Source organism: Misgurnus anguillicaudatus, chromosome 6 (genome assembly GCF_027580225.2).
Source record: "Misgurnus anguillicaudatus chromosome 6, ASM2758022v2, whole genome shotgun sequence".
NCBI classification, from domain to species: Eukaryota; Metazoa; Chordata; class Actinopteri; order Cypriniformes; family Cobitidae; genus Misgurnus; species Misgurnus anguillicaudatus.
Window position 1 is genome coordinate 6,504,003 of NC_073342.2, and position 27,136 is coordinate 6,531,138.

General features: G+C 35.9%; 1 protein-coding gene across 1 annotated transcript; it reads right to left on the reverse strand.

Moving 5' to 3' along the window:
• Positions 1 to 48: 48 nt before the first annotated feature.
• Positions 49 to 26,917, reverse strand: LOC129433295 (uncharacterized). The gene is made up of 7 exons (XM_055191889.2): positions 26,804 to 26,917; positions 24,971 to 25,046; positions 7,150 to 7,304; positions 6,118 to 6,231; positions 2,288 to 2,412; positions 951 to 1,000; positions 49 to 847 (listed from the first exon to the last, which is right to left on the reverse strand). Exons 1-6 carry the CDS (start codon positions 26,838 to 26,840, stop codon positions 965 to 967), a joined length of 543 nt encoding a protein of 180 aa, XP_055047864.2. The 5' UTR covers positions 26,841 to 26,917; the 3' UTR covers positions 49 to 847; positions 951 to 964.
• Between the last annotated feature and the right edge of the window lie 219 nt (positions 26,918 to 27,136).

Sequence of the window (27,136 nt, forward strand, 5' to 3'; positions counted from 1 at the left end):
TGCAATGCTGCAGGGTAAATGCTATTCAAAATACAATTCCAGTCTGTATCAACTGCACAATGTCTTTATTTCTGTTGGTAAACACATTGAATCAATGCAATATAATGATACAAACAATCTATTCTATGATCGTTTTCACAGTAATATTTTACCAAAAAAGTAATGAATAAGAAACAAGAAACAAACATGTGGTGAAAACCCATATAACCATTGTATGCATTTGCCTTTAAATATGATTATTGCATATTTACATATAAACATGACATATCTGTTTCAGAGATAATGATTTGACTTTCTTTAATATAATATTACATATATTTGAAAATATATGTTCTACTAAACAATATCTGTTAAATAATGGTAAAATAAGTGTTTAAAAAAATGTTGCAACTATTTATGCTTTAATTCCCATCAATTAACGGAAATTATAATATAAACCATAATGATAATATATCAACATTATACTGTATTAGTCATTAAACATCAGTCAATCATAGTACAATGAACTGTGTTTTTGTGGGATATTTGTAATCCCATGGCATATCATTGTGCGTGGACATCTTGGAAATACATAAAATTATTTGCAAAATCATAAATTTACTTTGTTTAAACAGCTGCTGCAGAACTCAAAGCAAAATTTAATAATCAGACGATTCAAAACCAGTCCATCATTTACATGTAACAGCTGAACTCTTAATAATACTGTTAAACTTAATGTATATGAAACACTTTCAGCTCCTGATCAGTTTATATGATAATAATTTCAGCATATAATAGATGATGTGAAAATTATCCATCTGGCCTTGTGCTTCCTGTCTTCCATCTCTTTACACCAAAACAACTTCATCTGTAAAATTAGAATCAGTTAGAAACATCAACCTAACATTTAGAGAAAGATACAGCCATGTATTTAAAACTATGCAATGTTTGTTTCAGGTTTGCACATTTACCTGGAAATGAGTCTCTACATGTAGAGTAAACTTGATTCATAGTCATGAACCTATAGCAAAAAAACACCAAACATGGTATTTAACAATTGTTAAAACATTTAAAGGTGCTGTGTGTAGATTTTAGCGGCATCTAGTGGTGACACTGCGAATTGCAATCAACGGCTCAGGCCGTTTACAAGTACATGGTTATTTTGAAAAACTGAGACATTTTCCTTCATTTGCGCCTCTGAAACCGATTCTTTTCTAAAAACTCCGGCCAAAGTGGAGATTTTGAAAATCTTCAGTTGCACGTTGCATGTAAACTGAGGCAAACGGATGTTTAGGCAGCCAATGTCACAGTATGCGCCAGAGCTCGCACCTACGTCAAAAAGTGCGGCCTTATTCAAAAGAGGAACAGGAAGTGATTGGTTGCTGTTTTTGGGATTCTGATTGGCTTACGTGGTCTTGAGTTTCTCGTTTCACCATATATACACGGGTACGTATCAATGAACACTTTTCTGAAAACTGACATGTGTGCCCGAAGTTATTTTTGAAACCGGAGAGGTTGAAATGCCCATTTTTGAAGTAGCCGCCCACGTGTAAACGTAGGCTGCGTCCGAAAACTCTAAATTGCTGCCTTCTGAGCCAGCTTTCCAAGGCAGGAAGGCATCAAGGCATGTCCGAATTCAATGTTAGGTTTACTTCCTGTCTCCTGAGATACATGCGTGGGCGTACAATAAGAATGTGATTGGTCGAGCCTGGTCGAGTTCGAAAAAATAAAATGGCGGCCAAGGACGCGACTGTATGTAGATAAAAACGGTTAATTTTAAGGTAATTAAACACTTACAGTTCATTTTTAAGATCTTTATACACCACTGATAATATAGTTTTGTAGATTATATTGCATTTCTGTCAAAAGATCCTCCTAAAAGTTACACACTGCACCTTTAAACATTCACATTCAAAGATTTTTCAAAGGGAACGTTAAATCAGAATGACATGATTTACTCTTTTAATGCATTTCAGCAGAAAAGTCTGTCTTTATAATAGTAATAATAACAATAATAATCACCATAATGCACTATGGGAGTAAAATGAGTTCATACCCAAACACTGTGGCTAGTATTGCTACTGTAAAATCAAAATCAATCATTTAACATGGGAACTCATTTAAACAGAATTGAATTATATAATCCTTTAATTTCTTTACTGTGGTATTTTACCAGTAAAAATTTGTAAAGGACAAACAGATTTTCTGGTACAAGTGATTTAATTACATCTTATAAAGACATCATTAATCACTTTGTTCCTCAGTCATTGAGTAAGAACTGCACATGAGCTTGTGTGTGTGTGTTTACATGCTGTCTGTCTTCATCACTGCTGTCTGATGTCTGTGGGCTCTGTGTCTCTCTGTCAGTCTTCAGAGATGACCCGTCCACACTGTTCACAGAACCATGCAGTGGAGAGTACACTACATCTCCACCTGAGATTTAACACACACACACACACAGAGAGAGAGAGAGAGAAAAACTGACACGAGACGATAAGCTGTCTTTTACACCCTAACAAAGACAGATTACAGTTCTGTGTGACCTGGCACAATGTTTTTTATGGATTAATATGGCTTTTATTTAGATAAAAAACTAGCACAGTGTCATATATTTTGTTCAAATGTGTATTTATATGATCCTAAATGTTTTCAACAAAGTTTAAATCTAGAGAATTTACACTCCCGCGTCCCGCCCCTGTTCATAGGGTCAACTGTCATTGGTGTAATGTCCACGTTATCCCAGGTTTCCGCCTTTACTGTGGTAGAAATCCAAGATGTGTTTGACTTCATGCAACACTGCGCAGACTGATCATTATATGACATTGTAGTATCACAAGAGTGATCCAAAAGCGGTACTATCGAGTAGCTCTTGATCGATCTGTGCAGCGCCACATGCAGAAGTATGCTATATTGTCTATTACATCATATTGTTGTTTCTATCAAGCCACTCTGTTGGCTTACGTTACAACATAAGGGTTATAAAACTTTATTTTGTTACATCATGCATAACTATAATTTCCGCAAGCAATAACTGTCATTTTACCGTCTATAGTATAGACCAAATATAGTCTGTGAGTAACCCACTAGCCAAAATAAATTTGAATTTGTTGAAATTTGAATATCCCACAAGATGTCTGATATAATGTAAGCAAAGTTAACAATGATTACAATATGTTTGGTTGAATTAATTTATTTATTTTTGTATTTATTTTTGGGCTACGGTTAGACGTCTATTCAATTTTCACTGATAGCCCAAATTTTGCCTTGTTTTAGACACCTGGGCTGTGTTTGGACTGCTATTAGACATGTTTTTAAATGCAAAATTGCTTGCTGTGTTGTGAATCCTGTTGTACTGATTTTGCACGCCCATTATTTAATGATCCTTCACAGCACCATCAAGCTACAATTTAGTTTTTGTATGATGACCTCTAGTGGTGAAAACTACATACAGTGCATTTAAAACACAAAGGGCACTATTTTAACGATCTAAGCACTTGTCTAAAGCGCACAGCGCAACGTCTAAATGGCCGTGTCCGAATCCACTTTTGCTAATTTAATGACGGGAAAAATGGTTTGTGCGCCGAGCGCATGGTCGAAAAGGATTGGTCCTATTTTTTTATGATTAATGGGAGTATTCTGGGCGTTAAGTGCAATAAACCAATGAGAGTCTCAGCTCTCATCCCCTTTAAAAGCCAGTTGCGCTGGCGCTATGTCCCTATTTAGATAACGGACTTTGTAAACTGAAAAACTAAGTGGAGGAAGAAGATCCTCAGTTTAAGATTAATGTTAAATAATTGTGTTGTTTTTCACTTTCACAGGTACAGAGTCATCATATACAATAAATCCGTGAGGTAGCATTTAAAAAAAAAACATTTAAAAACAGATGCATTTGTTTAAAGCAAAGCATTTATTTACTTACCAGGCCACAGGTGAAGCAGCTCTTTGCGCCTTCTAACGTCTCATAATTAATCCTCATTTATGTCCAAGGGACTCAATAATAATCTTTTACATTCAATCCTTTAATCTTTCATATTTAAACTGTTTTTGTGCTGCTGCGCATTCATGTGTTAAGCTAACCTGCGTTGTCGTCCGTGTAGGCGCATTTTACTAATGCGCTCTTTAAATAACAAAAAAAACATATTGCGCCATTAACTTTAGACTAGCTTTTTGTTGGTCAATGGCGTAGTCTATTTTAGTTGCCTCAAAATAGCAACGCGCCAACAATGCGCCTGAACACACCTCGTTTTCAGACAAGAACGCCCATGGGCGCAAATGCATTTGCTATTTAAACAACGCGGCGCTAAACGTGAAAATTATAATTGCGCAGGGTGGAAACTAGCAAAAGACACTTGCGTCGCGCATTGCGCTGCATTGCACCGGGTGTAAGATAGAGCCCAAAGTGTATTCAAAAAATAATAATTTGAATCATTTCCACAGTCATGTTTTCATAGAAGGTGTTTTTGCTAATTTTTTTATAACCAATATAGCTGGTGAAAATGCTTATTATCAGTTATATTTTGGTGACACAATGATTTCATCAAATCAAAGTTGATACCTGGCAAAAACTAGTTTGGAAATACTTTTTGTTAAAAAATATCTTTAACTTAAATCAATGTGGTGTCAGATGATAGATTTTCATTACGTGCAACCTCTCAAGGGCACAAGAACATATTCTTAATTTTAATAAAGATTTATTCTTTTAAATACTCAATGTAATTTTCCTCTAAATCTGGTCCATTCAGTAGCATTCGGTAAACATGTTTATTTAAAAATTCTGAGACCCCCAAAAATCGGATATGACCTGCTGAGCTTTAGTCATAAAAGCTTTAACCAACCCAGATTGGACATCGTGTTTTCAAATCCAAGTGGACCCTTGAAGACCTTTACCATTTTTTAATGTTGTCTTTTGTTATTTTACTTGTAATCTGAAAATTGTGTAATTTAAATAACAGTAAGCTAGCAGATTTCAATAAACTGTCTGAACGGTGGCGGCTGATGACTTCTCTTCCGAGAGGCACGAATTCAAAATATGTGTTCATTGCGTCACGCGAACCACATGCATCACGCGTCCCGCCAGAACAAGTGCCTGCTGCACATGCATCGACACGGTTTATGATAAAAGAGACGCTCATGTTCACAAAATACACGCAAGACACTTCCTTAACAGTAAACTCTCATTACACATGAGATTAAAGGAAAACACCACAGTCTTCAATATTTTACTATGTTCTTACCTTAACTTAGACAAATTAATACATACTTGAAGGAAATTTGAGCGAGATGGGGAGTAGTCAGGAGTGTTACTCATGTAACTACTCATATAACAGTCTTTAAATAGGGAAAACATGGAAGTGTTTGGTGGCTTCTAAATTCATCCCTGTTTGGATCCTAAGGAATGAATGGGGCTAGGCTAAATGCTAACACATTTATGACGCCCTGTACAAAGATGAAGTGCAAGCATTGAAAAAAGATAGGGATGTATTAATTTGTCTAAGTTGGGGCAAGAACACAGTAAAACATCGAAAAACAGTGGTGTTTTCCTTTAAGCGAGCATCTGACAAACGCGAGCGTCTCCCTCATCACAAACGCTTTAGACGCATTTGCAACAGGCACTCACTCCGACAAGACACGTGACGCACATAAGTTCACTTGATGCACTGAACACATTTTTTGAAATGACAAACCACACACATGATGTACTAAATACATGTTGTGACGAGCTTCGCGTCGTGCGCCCTCGAAAAAGAAGTCGATAAGGTAGATAATTTGTAATATACAAAAAAATGTAAACTATGGAAACGACTCAAGGTCTCTTTACCAGCAAATATGCAACAGTTATTTTTGTCATGGGTGACATCATCTCACACATCATTTTATCAGTAAAACGCCATCAATGGAGACATCACTTTTCATATATTCACTTTGTCGATAACAATAACTGGATGTAAACGTGGCTGTTGTCTTCGCCACAACTTTTGATCTCATCACTTGCCCCCTTTTTAATCCCACAATCCCCAGCACAATCCTGTTGTAATTTCCCATAGACAATGCAAGAAAATGCTCCTCCAGGTCTGCTCTTTTGGTGTGTCGATAGACCCTCTTTTTTTTTTTTTAAAGTTAGAAGCTTTGAGTCTTTACCTGACAGCTCTTTGCTTTGTGGGTCCATCCGCTCCAGGCTGTCCAGTAGCTCATCTATCTGTGATTTAATCAATGTCAGCTCCTTCTTAATGCACAGCAACTCTTCCATTCTTACTGCAGAGAGAGATAAAACGGTTATCATGTAATAATTTATAATCAACCTGATATCAACAGAAGTGATTAAAACTGGTCAGCGGGGAGCCAATAGATTAATACAATTTTTTAGTATGCTTTATTCACACACTTTAAAAACTAAAGTGCCAAACAGAGATCATTCGGCAACTCTACTAATGTAATTTATTTAATGATGAAAACTTCAATTCAACCACCCAAACACCCCTCCAATCCCAGCTGGTTAAAAAAGCCATTTCATCTCAGCGCCAGCCATTAAAAAGCGGTTTGACCTCCTAGCTACAAAGGCAAACTCATTCTACTGTGATCGGCTGGTAGTAAAAACTATTAGGGCTTGTAATAAAGCACTATAAACAGTTCTTATTGGTTATGCACTATTAATTCGCTATAATTGCTTTCGGTGATAGGCTAGGTTTGATTATGAAGGGAGTAGTCCCATAGCGAATGGAGGATTTTAATGGTGAAACCATCTGGAGTTTGACAGCAGAGGTGCATGCATGCACATGGATATACACGCTGATGAATAACAACATTACTTAAAATGCAACATACATTAAATATGTAATCCTATAGGACACTAAACACCATAAGGAAAACATGGAGTGTACTGTACTGTATACAATACAGGTGTTACAGGTCAAGTACCTTACTGCTTTTGAAAAAATGGTTACCACCACACAATACAAATATTAAAGCAAATATATATATATCTATGTGCAACATTTATGAAGTAAAATCATTAAAAGTCCCTGATCGATTGTGAACAGTATCAGAATGTTTCACAAATACATATAATCATATGTGCTTTATCGTAAATAAAACACAACTCTTGACCAATCGGAATCAACGACTGGAACTAATGTTATATACATTTATATTTTATTATTATTATAATCTTACTCTGGGTTCCTCTGCTCCTGGACTTGTGTCTGCTCTGAGGTTTCGCTCTGCTTTTCCGCAGGGGTGCTGAAGGTGGAGACGAACACGGTGCTTGAAAAGGTGTGAAGTCACATGGGATGGTCATAGAGATCGGCACATGCTGGTAATCGAAAACCCTGCAAATGGAGACCATTCCCTAAGTTAATTATATTAAAGTTCCTTTATGACAGTGAAACCTTTCCAACCTGATCTCACTGTTAATACGTAGTATTAAGACATAACTTTCAAAAATACAAAATGTACTTTTTTGTACAGTTAAATAGATGCTGAAGGGTAGAATGATGTATTTGCATCATTTAATCGTAGCATTATTACGTTTTTACAGCTACAACATGTAAAACATTTACACATTTTTCATACCTTAAAGGAACAGTATGTAGGATTGTGGCCAAAACTGGTATTGCAATAACAAAACTTGTGGCTAAAACTGGTACTGCAATCAGACAACTGGTGGCCAATAGACAAAATGACAACATAAACATCAGTTGAGGGCTGCAACTCCACTTTTCAAATGACAATATCCTGGTCATACCACTGTTGTCAGTGATATAAGTATTTGAAATGAAAATTATTTCTTAATGTCTAGTGACATATCAGGGCCATTTTATGATTAATTGATATACATTTTTTACAAACTGTTCCTTTAAAGATTGCTGTATAATTTCCCTTCAACCATTTTATCGATAATGTTATCACCCTAACCCTACACCAAACCTTACCCTAAACCCAAACCCTTTTTATCCAATTTGTAATGTATTCTTTTTATATTATTCAACAAAACGGAGAGAAATGTGTAGGAACTTTTATTTGAAAATACTAACAATATAGCATTTAAAAGTTATTTGATTCAATTTCTATGAGCAGTAAATCACAGTCTTAAACACGACATTTCCTACTGCCACCAGGTGGCACTATGAGTGTCTCTGAATAATGCTATGTTGATGTGTTCAGGCCAGGACACTTATCAACCATGTGAATCCTGGGACAGATTGAACATTTTAAGCCTGAGTTAGAACAACTTCCTGTTTCATGGCGAAACCGAAATTTGGCAGGCCGCCATGGACACACCCTCCAACGAAAAGTCAAGATCTCAGCAAATTAGCATCGCAAAGGCCTTTAGATGACACAGACCAAATATAGTTATGATCTGATTAAATCTCTAGGAGAAGTTTGTTAAAGTATGAGACCTGGAAATGACTAAATTTGCACCCAAATTACAGAGAAAATTCAAAATGGCCGACTTCCTGTGGGGTTTAGATCTTGGCTTGACTTTTTTGTAGGTCTTGGGGTAATTTATGATCCTACCGCAATTCGTACCCATATGTTTAACGTACAAGGGGGGCTATTGAGCCATTTTTATACCCCAATTTCTGAAGCCTATATACCCCATTTAAGTTTTTGTCACATTTGACATTTGTGCAATGTTTCATGACTTTTCAGGCCTTCAAAAATGTGATTCATTTAGCCATATTTTGCCAGGCTGCCACGGACACGCCCTTTAACGAAAAGTCAAGGTCGTCGCCATTTATCATCACAAAAGGCCTTAAGATTGGACTGACCAAAAATGATGTTTATATAGTTAAATCTCTAAGAGCAGTAAGTCACAGCATAAAACATGGTAATTCCTGCTCCCACTAGGTGGCGCTATGACTGTATCTGAAAATTTCCATGTTGATGTGTTCAGGCCGGGACGCTTATCAGACGTGTGAAATCTGGGGCAGATCGGACAATGTATGCCTGAATTACAACAGCTTCCTGTTTCATGGCCAAAGATCACACTTTGCCAGGCCACCACAGACACGCCCTTCAACCAAAAGTCAAGATCTTCGCAATTTATCATCGCAAAGGGCTTAAAATACACCAAATATAATGATGATCTGAATAAATCTCTATAAGAAGTCATAGCGTAAATCATGTCATTTCCTGCTCCCTCTAGGTGGCGCTATGACTGTAACTGAAATATGGCATTGAAATTGTTCAAACATGTGAAGCGTGGGGCAGATTGGACATATGCCTGGACATATGTCATGTATGCCTGCCCTGAGTTAGAAAAACTTCCAGTTTCATGGTAAAGCGCCAAAATTTGTCAGGCCGCCACGGACACACCCTCGAATAAAAAGTCAAGATCTCCACAATTTAACATCGAAAAGGCCTTTAGATGACCCAGACCAAATATGATGATGATCTGATAAAATCTCTAGGAGGAGTTTGTTCAAGTATGAAGCCTGGAATTTGCACAAAATCACAGTGAAAATTCAAAATGGCCGACTTCCTTGGGGTGGGTCTGGGGTGGTATATGATCCTACCAAATTTCTTATCTGTACGTTTTTCGTAGCGGGGGGATGTTCTCTTGACATTTTACAGGTGGTGCTATCAAGCCATTTCTACACACCCACTTCTGATGCCTATACTATATGTACATTTTCGCCACTTCTGACGCTTGTGCAAATTTTCATGAGTTTTTGAGCATGTTTAGACCTTCAAAAATGCGATCCATTTCAGAGAAAAATACTAAACGGAGCAAAAACAATCTGGCCTGCTCCTCAGTGCTCGGGCCTGTTGAAATTTCATATCTCTGACTTTTATGTTTTCAATTATATTTGTATGATGATACAGTGTATAAAATAAATGTACTGTTCAAATGTCACCTAAAAGGTCTCCTAGTAATTAAATTGCAGAGGATATTTGATGCTATGCAATATTTGCCAAGCACAAAACAGTTTCTACTTTTTACAAACACATTTTATCACGATTTAATAGAGAAATTTAGACTCACTAATGAAAATTAAATCAAGTGTCATTGTACTATTCCTAGCAGAACATTCAGTCTTTCTAAATGAAACAGACTCTGATTCACAAGTCTTGGTTATTATTGTCGGTTTCAAGCCTAGATCCTGTTCCACGATTGAAAACATCAAAGCTAATTATGTATGCCAGCCACAGCCTCGGCATGATACGTGCATTACTGCTGTGGCACTTTATTGATCGCTCTACGTCTCCAACTTTATTCGTTCTGTCACATCCTCGACATGCCGCGAACGCATCCGACAAAACTTAGCAACAAGGAGCTTTTTCGAAAATTGGAAGGCTTTTATTTAAAGATTAGCAGGGGTGTCTATGAAATAAGATTCGTTTCTCATCATGCCCCAGGGAGTTACGCTTTAGTTTGTGACCAGAGAGAGATATCAGGAGACTGGAAAAAAATCTGCTGCTGGTGTCAGGGGCATGATGGAGCATGCAATTAGTAAAAGAAGTTAAGATAGGGAGCAAGAAAGAGAAAAAAATTGATTAGAGGAACTAGTTTGCCTACAGAAAACCTGACAGAGTTCCTTAAAAACAAAACCTCCATCATTCATATCCAGAAATCCCTGTCCTTTTAAATGTTTTTTTTTTTATATTAAATATTGAAATAATTTTTCAATGCCTTTAGCTGTGCATAGTCATCGAAGGACACTTAAATCTACAGATTTTTTAAGTTTTCCATGGATATAACCTGAATACACGCTGCATTAAATACACTGAATGCATATCATAGTGAATGCAATGAATATACAGCGGGTAAAATAAGTCTTTGACAAATCAGCATTTTTATCAGTAAGGGGATTTCTAAGTGGGCTTTTGACACAAAATTTCAACCAGATGTAGCCATCAAGCCAAATATTGAATTCATACAAAGAAATCAGAACATTTAAGTATACAAGTTGGGTCATAATAAATAAAGTCAAATGACACAGGGAATGAAAATATATTTATTTAATCTTGTTTATCATTTAAATCAAACATAAAAAATATACAAACAGTATATGATCTTAAATCTTAAATATCACAGATGCGGTAAAGAAAACTGTGCGACGCCACTGTATTCCACGATATTGCGCACTACCGCAAGCTTTACAGTCCCCAAATTCTTAAAGAGACAGCACACAATTTTAACACATTATATATTTTCAATTTAAACATACAGAATATTTGTCTGGTCTAAATGATATACATAAATAAAGTAAGCTTACATATTAAGATAATTTCTAATAAAATATTCAAAGGCTGAATCTAAAGCAAAATACAGTAGGCATCTACAGTATGTGATATATAAATAATGCAGTACATAACTGAACTAACAAAAGAGCCACGCCTACTGTAGCCCACAGCCTATAATTTGAATAATAATAATAATAATAATAATAATAATAATAATTGTAATAATAAATGTTAAGTATAAATTTTTTTATGTTTGACTGTTCAATACTATTCATATTTACATTTAAAAAGCAGAAATAAAAGTAACTCAAAAGTTTCCCTAGTAACTAATTATTTTTGATATACAGTAACTGCTAGAGTAATTCAATTACTTTTAAAATAAGTAACTAGTAACTGTAACTAATTACAAATTTTCAGTAACACTAAACAAGACACGTGATGCACATGACGGGCTACATACATGTTGCGATGAACTTTGCATCGTGCGCCCTCGATAAAAGAAGTCGCTGGCCGCCACTGGTGATAGCTGTCTGAATGTACAAATTGTTTAAAAAAAATCATGGTTTCAGTATTTTGTATGTATCATATGTTCACTTCACAGCCCTTTACCTGTCTTAATAAAAATATTTGGGAGAGAAAGAAAATGGTTGGAACACGTAACAGGCTAGGATGAAGCACCCTGGCATAACCCACGTGCTAACCGCTATGCCACAGCTCCAACCAAAACTGCACATTGTAAAAACTCTAATACGCTTTCCTGCTGTTCTCCCATCTCTCTCTCGGTGCTCAGGAAATGGGATCGCACGACACACAGAGGGGTCTCTTAAAACTAATGAGATTTTCTTCTAAAGTGACAAGCTGATCTTTCAGTCAAGCTTCATTATCTAGAGTTCAGTTGCTGTCTGGTGACTCACAGAAAGCCGAACCGGAGACGCATCTGAATCAAACGCTTCACTGTATGCAGTTTTATCAGATGCACCTCGTGTGCATCTAGACAAAAAATCTACTTTTATACAAAGATGGATTTGCTGGACGTTGAATAAATTCTAGAAACTAGACCTGGGCTATGAAGACATTGTCCATTGGTTTCACATTTTATGAGGTTTTAGCTTAATAAAAAGCGTTGAATTGGCATGATGGACCATTCTGCTTTATAGTTTTAGCCGATTGAAATTGTGTGCTGCATCATTAGCACATCTGTTTGTTGTGTATTAAACCTGCTGTGTAAATGCCACCGGACACATTGGGTGTGAAATACTACACCAGGGCAAATTTACTGAATGCAGATGATGGGCTACTGGGACGTGCTGTAGCCTAAATCAGATGAGGTTTTGTGTTGAGTGAAACTGCCTGCTTGTCCTTCACGTTTCTGTCATGTTTTTTTGCTTACGCGAATTCGGATTGAGCGTTCAGACTGCGGAAGAAATGTTCGGAGAAATGAATTGGGATAATGGGAGTTGGATGGAGGTTAATAGCCTTGAGGAAAAAATCTTGCTATTTCAGCACAGTTAAAAGTCAAAACAGGACCATTTCAGATTTACAAGAAAATGATGACAAACCCCACAGCTGAAGTGCACTGCTGAGTCAACATACTGCACTGGATTGTACAAAGAAATGTCGTTGCATTTGGATCATGCATTAACAAACCTTGTTGTATGACTTGAGGGATCATAAATTATAACTTATTATAAATAGCATTACTACTGGTAAAGTATTAGGCAGCACCAGTGACGACTGGTGACTGCTCTTCCAAGGGGCGCAAATGAAGAACCACACACATGACGGGCTACATACATGTTGTGACGAACTTCGCATCACGTGCCCTCAAAAAAAAGAAGTCACCGGCTGCCACTCCGCAACACATTTAACATTCATACTGAGCTTTGCTTATGTACTTCTAAGAATGAAAAGTAACTTTTTTTTTGTTTTGAAACAAATAATTATATTTGACCCAACAATGGATTGAAGTTTTTTAAAGTGAACACAACTTCTTTTTTGTCTCTTTTGGGGGCCTGAAAATGTCGCAAAAACGTTAATTTGTTCATCGTGTGGCTGGGCTCATATGTATAATACAGCGTTTTTAGTACACACCAAAAAATGCTGGGTTATTTTTAACCCAGTTTGGGTCAAAAATGGACCAACCCAGCTCGTTGACTTATAATTGTTTTAACCCATTCCTAGATCAAATATAAACATTTTCTGGGTTAATTTAACCCAACAGCTGGGTTTGTGTCTTTTTGACCCAACACTGGCTTGAAAAGAACCCAGCATTTAAACCCAGAGTAGTTTTTTTTTGTATCTGTGTGAATATTTAAACAATGTTGTCATCGATATTCAAAAACTGCAAACAAAACAGGGGCCTCCAACCTTTTCATGTAAAAGGGCTACCACTGGATTAAACAATCTACTGGAGGGCTACGTTTGTGATGTAGTCTACTCAAAAAGTTTTGTTTTACTTGGTGATTTAATTTAATTTTACTTATATGTTTTATCGTTGTTTAAAATGGGAACATACTTAAATGGTGGCTCAGTGGTTCATTCAAGTAGGTTGTCTACAAACCAGAAGGTTGGTGGTTCAAACCCCCCGGCTCCACCTGACCAAGTGTCGAGGTGTCCTTGAGCAAGACACCTAACCCCAGCTGCTTCCGACAAGCTGTATGGTGCTTTGCGTGGCTAACACTGCTGTCGGTGTATGAATAAGTGAGTGAATAGGTGAATGTGAGGCAAAATTGCTTTGGATGGCCATTGGTTCTATGAAAGCGCTATATAAATGCAGTCCATTTAAAAGAAGCCAAGCTAATATAAACAATATGTAATAAATAAATATTAAAATTGAGGCTATTAATAGAATGTGCTTTGGCGGGGACACTGTTGGAGACCACTGCCTTAAAATATATTTATAATAAAACACTCAGTCCAGAAATAAATAAATGAATGAATAAATAAACAAATAAGAAAGCAAACAAACAAATTGAAAGTATATAAGTGGTTCACTTTTTTACCAATCAGAGCTACTTTCGTGATCACATGTGCGTTTTTCTTTCCTATTATGTTGCTGTTAATAAAGTATATTGGCCCTGTTTAAAGGGATACTTCACCGATTTAGCATTCAGCTTTGTATCTGTAGAAACTCGGCAGTATTACTGAATGACCATGTTTCCCTCCCTCATTTCCCCCTGAGAGGAGAGATATCTGCATTTTGGTTCTGCAAAAAAGTCCTCCGATGATGTAATATGACGATTTTTGCATCATCGGAGGACTTTTTTGCAGAACCAAAATGCAGATATCTCTCCTCTCAGGGGGAAATGATGGAGGGAAACATGGTCATTCAGTAATACTGCCGGGTTTCTACAGATACAAAGCTGAATGCTAAATCGGTGAAGTATCCCTTTAAGTGTTTTATGTTCCTGACAGTTCCCCATGAATTCAACACAGCCAGATAGATTCTCTGATCCACAGATAGGAAGGAATGATTTACTTTTGCCTAAGAGGGCCCCTGTACAGTGATTAAGGAAGAAATACATTAGACTGCAATGGGATCAGATCGGGTCAGAGCACAGATCCAAGCCGCAGGATAAACAGATTTAAGCGATATTGTCATGTTACTTTTAAAATAACCCGTTTCGAGCTGCAGATCAGAGAATTTATCATGCACCGTTTAAAAAAATCTCAAAATATATGGCATGCTTTTCTAAATGATCAGATTTATGATTTTTCCCTGACGGCAACAAAACAGATCTCGTAGATTATCAATATTTAATAAATATATGCATTGAGGAGAGAAATGTCTAGAGACAAGATATCATCTGTGACACATCTGCGTGGACCTGTGCAAGCAACCACCTAGAACAACCGCATACCAGCACTGTAAAAACATTTGTAGAAATTACAGTATTACTGCAGCTGTTTACCAGTAACTTACTGTAAATTAAACTGTATGTTATTTACTGGCAACAGTTTGTGCAAAGTTAAATGAACAATAAACATTAACAAGTCTTTCTCTTTACAGAATAAAACTATAAAATGACAGCCTCATGCAAAGCATTCTGGGAACCAAAATCTGAAGGAAAAAAAAACGGAAAAAAGGTTGATGAGGATTTCTGGTTCCCAGAATGCTTTGCATGAGGTTGTTATTTTATAGTTTTATTCTGTAAAGATTATGGGCTCTATTATACACCTGGCGCAATGCAGCGCAATGTGCGACGCAAGTGTCTTTTGCTAGTTTCAACCCAGCGCAATGATCATTTTTACGTTTAGCGCCACATTGTTTAAATAGCAAATGCATTTGCGCCAATTTTTGCGCACATGGTCGTTCTGATCTAAAAATCAGGCGAATTGTTATTTTGAGGCAACTAAAATAGACTATGCCTTTGACCAACTAAAACCTGGTCTAAAGTCTAAAGTCAATGGTGCAATATTGTTTTTGTTATTTAATGAGCGCATTAGAAATATGCGTCTATAAACGGGACGACAACGCGGGTTTGCTTATCACAAAAAAAGCTTTTAAATATGAAAGATTAAAGAAAAAAATCTCATGGCGCTGTCCGAGTGCTGAAACGACTCTTCGCACGTTTGTAAATTCTTTATCTCCTGTTTGTTACAAACAAAGTATTTTTGGAGTACAAACCTTTTCTTACGTACTTGTAAATTATTTTCTGATGATATCGAATAGCCATACATTTAAAGCAATTAAAAGCCTGCTATTTTTACTTCCATGACTAAAAGAAAACGGCTTTTAAAGGTTTTAATTAAAAAAATAACAATTTCAATATAAGTGAAAAACAACACAATTATTTGACATTCACTGATTCTTGAGAGTCGGGACAAAACAGGTTTTAAAAATCTGTTTTTTAAAATACACACTATATCAATTAAAGTTATATGTTTCTGCAGAGAAAGGTCTTAGCTATTTAACCATGTAAAGGAACAGGTTTTAAATAAAAACACATTTTTAAAAAATAAACATGTTTCCCTTCAGAACTGGATTTTTATCAACTCCATCAGACACACTAAAAAGTATAAAATTTAAATTCTTTCAATCCAACCAGAATCTAAAGTTCTCAAGTATATTGTTACAGTGTTTAGTTACTCTGATATGTAAAAAAATACAATATATAAACTTAGGTTGTAATTCCACACTATTCTGAAAACTCAGATTTCTAAATATTAGCATTTGCAAACATTGATTTTAACTTTAATATTGTAAAAACAATTTCCTTAAATAAATAAAACATAAGAGATGGTAGACCAGATGGTCCTTTATTACAAAAACAACATAAACTGAAAAAAGAATATTTTTTCCCCAAAAGATTAACAAAAAATACATCCAACGCTGTTGGAAAATCTGACGGTGTTGACAGAAAATCTGACGGTGTTGACAAAAAACTGATGGTGTTGACAAAAAATATGTGTGCATTGCTGATTATTGAACAGATGTGCTCTTCAAACACTACTACTAAAACTACTCATTGTTATTAGAGTATTGAACTTACTGTAAAGCAAACTATAATAAAGATTTTGCACATACACCATCCAAAAAAAGAACAATAAGGGAAACCAGGTGCCCTCCTCCGCCTCTTTTTTCATTTCACATGTGTGTGTGTTTGGGTGTGTTGGATGTATGACTGCTCTGCATCATATATATACATATATATACACACTCACCGGCCACTTTATTAGGTACACCTGTCCAACTGCGCGTTAATGCAAATTTCTAATCAGCCAATAACATGGCAGCAACTCAATGCATTTAGGCATGTAGACATGGTCAAGACGATCTGCTGCAGTTCAAACCGAGCGTCAGAATGGGGAAGAACAGTGATTTAAGTGACTTTGAAAGTGGCATGGTTGTTGGTGCCAAACAGGCTGGTCTGAGTATTTCAGAAACTGCTGATCTACATGGAAATTCACACACATCCATCTCTATGGTTTACAGAGAATGGTCTAAAAAAGAGAAAATATCCAGTGAGTGGCAGTTTTGTGGGTGCAAATGCGTTGTTGATGCCAAAGGTCAGAAAAGAATGTCCAGCCTGGTTCGAGCTGATAGAAAGGAAACAGTTACTCAAATAACCACTTGTTACAACCAAGTTATTCAGAAGAGCATCTCTGAACACACAACACGTCGAACCTTGAGGCGGATGGGCTGCAGCAGCAGAAGACCACACCGGGTGCCACTCCTGACAGCTAAGAACAGGAAACTAAGGCTAAAACTCACACAAGCTCACCAAAATTGGACAATAGAAGATTGGAAAACCCATTAGTACCAATTGAGCATCGTGTATTGTTTCTGACCATGTTCATCCCTTTATGACCACAGTGTACCCATCCTCCGATGGCTACTTCCAGCAGGATAACGTGCCATGTCATAAAGTGCAAATCATCTAAGACTGGTTTCTTGAACATGACAAAGAGTTCACTGTACTCAAATGGCCACCACAGTCACCAGATCTCAACCCAATAGAGCATCTTTGGGATGTGGTGGAACGGGAGCTTCATGCCCTGGATGTGTAGCTGACAAATGTGCAACAACTGCGTGATGTTATCATGGCAATATGGACCAAAATCTCTGAGGAATGTTTCCAGTACCTTGTTGAATCTGTGCCACGAAGGATTAAGGCAGTTCTGAAAGCAAAAGGGGGTCCAACCCGGTACTAATAAGGTGTATATAATAAAGTGGCCGGTGAGTGTGTATATATATATATATATATATATATATATATATATAAGTTACATGTTACACAATAACAAGCAGACCACTGCCTGCCTTTTCTTTATAAGTCAGATGCGTATGGTTAAATAATGTAATGCATGTTATATGTGCATTTATGTGTAAATAAAACCCGAAATAACGGTTTCATCCTTCACTTTATTCACAAATAATATTATAATCGCACATTAAGAGGTTATTGGTGGATTTGTCAACTCCATCAGGTTACAGGTCAACTCCGTCAGGAGAACCTGACGGAGTTGACGTCTGACGGAGTTGACATAAGGGCATGTATTTTCCCTCATAAACATGTATTGTACACTGCAGCTAGGTACTTTTTCCTCAGTTGCTAGCTGTCCCAATAACCTCACTATAATGCTTAAATTCAATCCACTATGGTTTAAAAAAAGTATCTTAACAGAAAGATGGTGTTGACATGGTACAGCTGTGACCATAGGAATATTCACATTGTTTGTTTAATATATATAACAAATGTAAACATAACAGAGAATGTGTGGTAGTGCTGCACTCACCACAGGCAGGGAGATGAAAATGGGTCCTCAGGGATATAGCTGAACTGAATTTCCTGATTTAAATAGCTTTATTAAAAAAATCTGACGGAGTTGACAGAAACTGAGGACACAACTTTAATAGGTAGATTTTTATGGAAAATATTGTTTGATGTTCACTTCATGCATTGTTTTTTATATTTATGCCCCTTATTTTTTATTGGATATATATGTTTTCACAATTGTAGAGCTTTTTTAAAGTTTTTTGGGATGATTAATATTGTGACCTCTTGCTGAGGACAAGTGCAATAACATGGACCTTCTAACCACAGACCACACATTTAAAAAAAAAATCCCCCCCAAAATAAAAAAGTTTATTCTAAAAATCAGATTGGCATATACAAATCCTATAGATTTAACTTTGTAATTATGTCAATCATGATGAATTTCTTAAATTTTGCTATAAATTAGACTTTTCTAAATGGGACATGTTTTGTCCCGACTCTCAAGAATCAGTAAACTGGGGATCTTCTTCTTGCTTAGTTTTTCAGTTTACAAAGTCCGTCATCTAAATAGGGATTAGACATAGCGCCAGCGCAACAGGCTTTTAAAGGGGATGAGAGATGAGACTCTCATTGGTTTATTGCATGTTACGCCAAAACACACCCATTACTCATAATGAGAATAGGAACAACCCTATAGCTAACAAACCATTTTTCCTGTCGTTAAATTAGCAAAAGTGGATTCGGACACGCCCATTTAGATAATGCGCTTAGATTTTTAAAATAGGGCCCAAAGACTTCATAATTAATGTTAATTTAACTTTTAACAAACTGTTGCCAGTAAATAACATTCATTTAAATCTACAGTAAGTTACTGGCAAACGTAAAAATTACAATGTTATTGCAGCTGGGTTGCCGATAATTTACCGTAGATTTAAATGTATGTTATTTACTGGCAAGAGTTTGTTTAAAGTTAAATACATTTTAAATATTAACAAGTCTTTATCTTTACAGAATAAAACTATACAATAACAGCCTCATGCAAAGCATTCTGGGAACCAGAAATCATCATCAACCTTTTTCTTTTTTTTTTGCGTCAGATTTTGTTTCCCAGAATGTTTTGCTTGATGCTGTTTTTTTGTTTTACTCTGTAAAGACAAAGACTTGTAAATGTTTCATGTTCATTTAACTTTGAACAAAATGTTGCCAGTAAAAATCATAAATTTAAATCTACGGTAATTTACCGGTTTAAAGTGAGTTTACAGTAAAGGTTTGGTACACCTTAAACCAGGTTCACACCGCTCGATTTTCAGCTGTCTCGGATGAAAGCTGGCCATTGTGAAACATTTGTGATGATTTCTATGATCTTAGTTCCTAAACAGTGGTGCTTCATCATATATAGTAAAAGAAAGACCGTTTTTTCGTTTACGTTTATGTGAACTACATGCGAGCTCTCTTTGCAACACCTTGCTGTGTTTGTGCATCCTGATGACTTTTAATAACTTGTGTCATGGCCAACAAAAATGATTTTATAAGATGATAGAAATCGCACTGCAGCATGCTGTACAAATAAAACACACAGAAACACAATGACCACCAATTTCAACATGAGGAATGGGCTAAAAACCACTCATGACCTCGCAAGCAAACACCTGGTAACCACCGTGACACCCTAGCAATTTGTTGACTAAAAGAATGTTGCTTTTAAATGATGATCAACATAAAAGACTGTTCGAGTATCTTTAAATTCGGACTTCAGCCGTCCTGTGCGGTTTCTCTTTGGATCGTGAGGCAAAGTCTTATGGGAGGTGTTTTAAATGCAGTGCTCGCTAATGCGGTAACAACAGCCCTCTTCTGAATCTGGCCGCAGGCAATAACCAATGAGACGTCAGATCCTCTGATGAGATTGAAATAGAGAACAAAGTTCCTGATGTGTGAAAACACTTAACAAGAGGCAAATAAGCACAACAGCTGTGTCAGTCACACAGAGCCCCGAGCCAGAAAGATGCCAGTCGATTTCAGCACAAATGACTGATAAAGCTGCCTTTATAACGTCTCTCTGTATGTGTGTGTGTGTTTGTGTTTAAGTGCTGGTTGGATGCTTGGGTAGGTAAATGAGGTTAAATGAACTGTGAAACAGCAGTATTGATGCAGGAAAGAGAGGAACAACAGTGAAAAGTGAAAGGAGGAGGGAATGGGACGAGCAAGATGACCAGCATTCAATGAATAATATTAACTTAAATCTTGTACCTTTTAAATGTGTGCATTATGGGTAAGAGGTGGATGCAGGACATTCAATTCAGCTTTTGTGTAATCCGTGCCTCAATAAACAGCCAGATCTCTGTTTTATAAATATTTTCATCTTTATCTTTACATATTCTGATAGAAATGTGATTGCTGCAGTATGAGATCACAGCTGGTCTGAATTGTTTCATAATTTCCAATGTTTGTGAGATTTGTGACCTTGTCTGTGATCTAATATTGAGATTAAAGAGATAGTTCACCCATTTACTCACTCTCATGTTGTTATAAACCTGCATGAATTTCTTTGTTCTGTTGACCAATAGGAAAGACGATTTATATATTTTGAGAAATTTTTGTAACCAAACCGATCAGAAGCCCCATTCACTTCCATAGTAGGAAAAACAATACTATGGAAGTGAATGGGGCTTCTGATCGGTTTCAAACATTCCTCGAAATATCTTCCTTTGTGTTTATCAGAACAAAGACATTTTGCAGGTTTGTAACAACATGAGAGTGAGTAAATGATGACAGAATTTACATTTTCAGGTAAACTATCACTTTAAGAAATTTCACTCACTGGTTTCGATCTTTGACATGACCTTATTCAGTCAATATTAAAGATATCAAGATTATATTTTTACTGAATGTTCTCTACATTATGCAGGATGATAGAAAACAGTAAATCACAAAAAATGACTTTAGCTGGATTATCACAGGCAGTGTTGTGGGGTCCCAGGGACTAAATGTAAAAACTCTGATTATTTTTAGCTTGTCAAAATATTTTGTGCCTTCTGAGTGATTGCTAGACTTTCTTTAACTTAACAATTTTCATCAAAAGTACAATTTTACTTTTTCAGATGCAGTTACTTTTGCAGATTGCATTTGGCGTAGTAGGTTGTTGCCAGGGCATTGTGGGTGGTTGCTAGGGTGTTACTGATTATTTCTTACTGGTCAAATAAGTCCAAATCATTCTGATCTTGTGTTTTTTTTCTCGGGATGTACACAAAGATTGATACGAGGGTTTGTAGTCTCTGTCGTTATACTGTACATATCTGCATATGATGAATAATAATAGTCACAGCAAACAGAACTAATAATGCTCACGCACACATACAAATATAAGATCTGGACCTGTTGTCTCAAATGTTGTAGTTGTTCAGAACTAAAATCGTGAGTTCCATTCTGGATTTACACAATCCCCGAACATATCCTCCAACTCATATGACAATATAGAAGTGTTTATTAAAATAGTGCAACTAGATAATATGTCATATTTACAAGCTCCACGGTTGATATAATCTGCATCTTTGATGAAGAGCTTTTCAAAAGTTTGCGGCACTGAATCTTGAGGTTGGGTTATTTTCAAATCAGTGTTTGGTCAAAAAGGACAAACTCAGCTGCTGGGTAAAATTAATCTATTCATTTTGAGTTTGAAATAACCCAGCATAGGTTAAAATACAACCCAACAGGTTGGGTTTGTCCATTTTTGACCCAGCGCTGGGTTGAAAATAACACACAAGCATTTTATAGGGTAACCAGTGCTGTATATTATTGCTATGGACATTGCTTTGACACTCACCTCTGACTGATAAATGAATACTTGCTGACTATAACATGAAACATGCATTTACTGTAAAGCTGTTTTTATTTGAAATGTGTTGTGAGACGCACTAAAATAAACCTGATTTAAATTTAAATTACTTTAATGGATCAAATTAAATATACATGCATAATGCTAATGCAGTAAGAGTTAAAAATGACCTATTTACCAAACCTAAACATACTGAAAGACAAACACATTAAAGTGCATAAATGTGTTTAACTTTATTAAGTAACATAAATGATTACTTAAAGGAATATTCAATTTTCTTAAAAGAAAAATCCAGATAATTTACTCACCACCATGTCATCCAAAATGTTGATGTTTTTCTTTGTTCAGTCCAGAAGAAATTATGTTTTTTGAGGAAAACATTGCAAGATTTTTCTCATTTTAATGGACTTTAATAGACACCAACACTTAATACTTAACTCAACACTTAACAGTTTTTTTCAACTGAGTTTCAAAGGACTATAAACAATCCCAAACGAGGCATAAGGGTCTTATCTAGCAAAACGATTGTCATTTTTGACAATAAAAATAACAAATATACACTTTTAAAGCACGCACAACTTCTCGTCTAGATCCGGTCGTGATGCGCCAGCGTGACCCGACGCAATACGTCATGATGTCAAGAGGTCACAGTAGACGAATGCGAAACTCCGCCCCAGTGTTTACAAGTGTGTTAAAAGAGGACCGTTCCTACGTTGTTGTATGTCAACTGATACTAATGAATGTCTTTGTGTCAGTTTATTGTTTACAATGGTCCGCAAATGTGCGTTTTATATATGTAACACGTGACCTCCCTACGTCACTACGCATTTACGTTAGGTCCCGCTGGACCGGATCTAGACGAGAAGCCGTGGTCCAAAAGTATGTAAGATATATTTGTTATTTTTCTTGTCAAAAATGACAATTGTTTTGCTAGATAAGACCCTTATGCCTCGTTTGGGATCGTTTATAGTCCTTTGAAACTCCGTTGAAAGGGACTGTTACGTGTTGAGTCAAGTATCAAATGCCGGTGCCCATCAAAGTCCATCAAAACCAGAAAAATCCTGCAATGTTTTCCTCAAAAAAACATAATTTCTTGTCGACTGAACAAAGAAAGACATCAACATTTTGGATGACATGGTGGTGAGTAAATAATCTGGATTTTTCTTTTAAGAAAATGGAATATTCCTTTAATTACTGAAAATTACTTATCATAAAGGGCAAACGAAACAATTTGGAAATTTGCAATCTGTATTATTTTGAAAATATTACACTGCTTTGTTTGGCAATACTAACAAGACTTTAAAATATTACAAACACATACCTTCCTCTTGTTCCCTTGCTTCATGCCCCCCTCCCTTTTTAGACAGATAGCTCCGTTTTGAAGCCACGGTGGGCATATGGGTCATCATGCACTGCAACTGTTTCTCAATCCGAAGGCTGCAGCCTCCGGTGGTCACATATGCACGCTGCATGTACGTCATCAGCTTGCTTTATTTAAGTTAAGTGAGCATTTTATTAAGCATATTATAGTAGTTTACCATTACTAGGAATAATAGTCAACTTTATAATTGTTAATATTCTGAAATACGTTTTTTTTTTTACGTATACAGCCTACCAATGCGACCTCTGAAGGCTGCAGCCTTCGGATTGGTAAACAGCCTGCATGTTGTCCGAGGACATATCAGTAAATAAATAAATCATTAAGTATTTTTCAAAAACCCGCATGAATCTGCATATTTGCAAATTATGAAATTATAGTATCGTTTACATTAAACAAAATAATTATTTTGATTTGGTATAATGGTATTTAAATTATTTTGAGATCAAGTGGGTCCCCTAGTGGTACGGGGGCCCTACGCAAATTGCGTAATTTGCGTATAGGAAGGACCAGCACTGAGTGTAACTACTAAGAAAGAGTAATAAAATAAATAAATAAAACCTTTGCAAAACAAAACATACTAACAACTAAAACCAAGTGTACATTGCAAGAATAAAGGATATTAACCTGTGAACAATTATAGCGACACTCAACTGTTTTCCTTTTAGAAAAGATTATACACAACAAAGAAGAAAAGTACACACTCATTCGATGACACGCACGTCCTCACTACGGCATGCACCTTACGCAATGTTTCACACAGGATGCGTTCCGTGAATTTACGGCAATGTTAGGTCCTCTTTACGGGAGCAATCCCAGAACATCAGTAACAGATCTTCTCACGTGGGAAGATAAGGTCACATGACAAAATTTGATCACTGAATAAATAATAATGGTTGACTCTTTTGGCTGCAAGCTTTTGAGAATGGTCGACTGTCTTATTGGTAAGCAAAACATAAAGAAGATATGACTGAGCGACCTTTGAATGCTCACTGTTTATAGGCTATTTTAAAGCTAAACACACAAAAAAAGATCATTCTCCTATAATTCCTCTTCATCATCTCCACAAATGTTTTCTTCTATTCCTATACCTGCATGACAGAGTACCAGATTTTCCAGAGATTTTTGGGAAAACACCAAATCCTATGTATTTTACAAGGTGGCTAATTCATTTAAAGTTCATTTGAAGTTTTTGGAGTTAAGGGGTGGGTTGTCATTTCTGTTTTTTAGCATTTTATGCTTTGTAAAATTCACTTTCATAGTACCAATTCCTATCAGTTTAATTTTGTTTTGGATTTACCAGACTGTATGCAGAAGGCCAAATGAGGTCTTGTAAGTCTTACTAAATGAATTTATGTGGGTGTATGGAGGTACCTGTAAGGCTCACTGCGAGAACCCTTCACACCAGGTTTATGTTTGGTGAGTCTCAATACCCCCGTCATGCTCTCGTCTAAATAAAAAAGACAAAGTAACGTGTGAAGATCTCAATAATACAACAATCCTTCTGTCACAGTGACATACACTTCATCGCGCGTTTATATTTAGTACACTCCGGGTACAAAGCTGTATCTAAAGGGTGCATATTAGTACCTCAAAGTTTGTGTGTGCGTTAGCATTATTAGTGTTGTTTACCTATATAGTACTTGGGTACCATGCCAGTGACAGCTTTTGTACCTTTTTTCGGACAGAAATATTACTGAATCTCGGCATTTGAACATGCATAAACTTCACAAAATCAGAGTGTTAAAAAGGAAAAACTAATAAATCACGGCAAAGGAAATTGTCGGTATACATTATAAGAAATGGGCTATATTCTATCACTGTCGGTATGTATATAAATGCCATTATTACCTAACATCTGTTCTTTGGTTTGGGTTAATCACCTGTGTTTTTAAGATTAATATCTCTGTCCCACAGTGAACACTATTCAGTGCACTTTCACTAAGAAAACATCATTGTCCTAGTGATATAGGCCATTTAACAAGTAATGACTATAATAAAATACCTGGTGTCTATGTGTGCGTGTGTGTGTGTTTCTATCTGAGAGGCAGGTCTGCAGTATACCACTAAAGTTTTTAAAGTGTAAGATTTATCATTATTAACAACAACAATTAATCAAGTTTGAAGACTTTTGCCAGTTCTGATCTTTCTAAATGCCTTAAAACAGAAGGTTGATTCAGTCAGGTGTAGCTTAAGAATATACATTAATTTGTCCTATTTCATCCCTGACAAAAAATACATTTATAAAATATATTGAAGAAAATAAAGGCAATTTAACGTTAAGTCATTAAGATTTATTTTTATGACAATTAAACTCCTTAGATGTCTAAGGATGCATTTCCTTACATGTTTTTCATAATGCAAAGAAGTTTACAGTCTTAAACATTCAATTATTTTATACACGCTATGAAAAACAGAATGGTTCTTATAACTTTTCTTGCAACATAGAACTTCATTTTTCTTTTAGATTTTAGGATAAAATATACACTGCAAATAATGACTTTCTTACTTAATATTTTTGTCTTGTTTTCGGTACAAAATTCTTAAATCAAGATGTATTTTCTTGATGAGCAAAATTACCGAAAATAAGTCTAGTTTTTAACAAATTTAAGTGAATTTGTGCTTAAAACAAGCAAAAATATCTGCCAATGATGTGAGAAAAAAAAATATGTTTACGTTTTTCTTAAAGGTTTAATTCAAGAAAAAATTTCTCACCCCATTGGCAGATATTTTTGCTTGTTTTAAGCACAAATTCACTTAAATTTTTTATATTTTTTCTTAAAACTAGACTTATTTTCGGTCATTTTGCTCATCTAGAAAAAACATCTTTATTTAAGAATTTTGTACCGAAAACAAGACAAAAATATTTAATATATTTTATCTAAAAACAAGACAAAAATACTAAGAAAGTCATTTTTTGCAGTGTAACCTAGAGACATTTATTGATTTTTATGACATGAATTCAAACATACAGTATATCATATTTTTTTTTAAATATTATAATAAAGAAAGAAGTAAAGATGAAATAAAATAGTTATTATACTATGATAAATTTATTATAATTTGAAATAGACAAAATATTTGAGTAGGGTTTAGATGCATTATATGAAATATACTATTATTATGTCATACATTCAACTAACTAATCCGTAAACACATTAACTTTCCCATACAGAAAATGTCTCGTGCAGAAAGATTTAGACTTACACTGAACGCTGTGATGTTTACTTCCGAACAGGTTCATTACAGTCTCGTATCCTCAGCAGCCGAGTCTGTTCAGCTCCTCATTCCCAAAATGCCTTCTTTTCAGCGAGCGCGTGCGAGAGAGAGAGAGAGAGAGAGAGAGAGAGAGAGAGAGAGAATTTATGGAGTAATGGCTTTGCTTCATGTGCTACGCGGGGGTTATACCATTTCTGAACGCATCTAATTTAAAGGGGGTTATAAAAGTGACTCGACTGATCCATTTCCTGTAGTCTACAACAGGATTCGAGAGTGATAAGTCCAGAAAGTAAAGTAAAATTCTGTTGATAGCCTGATACT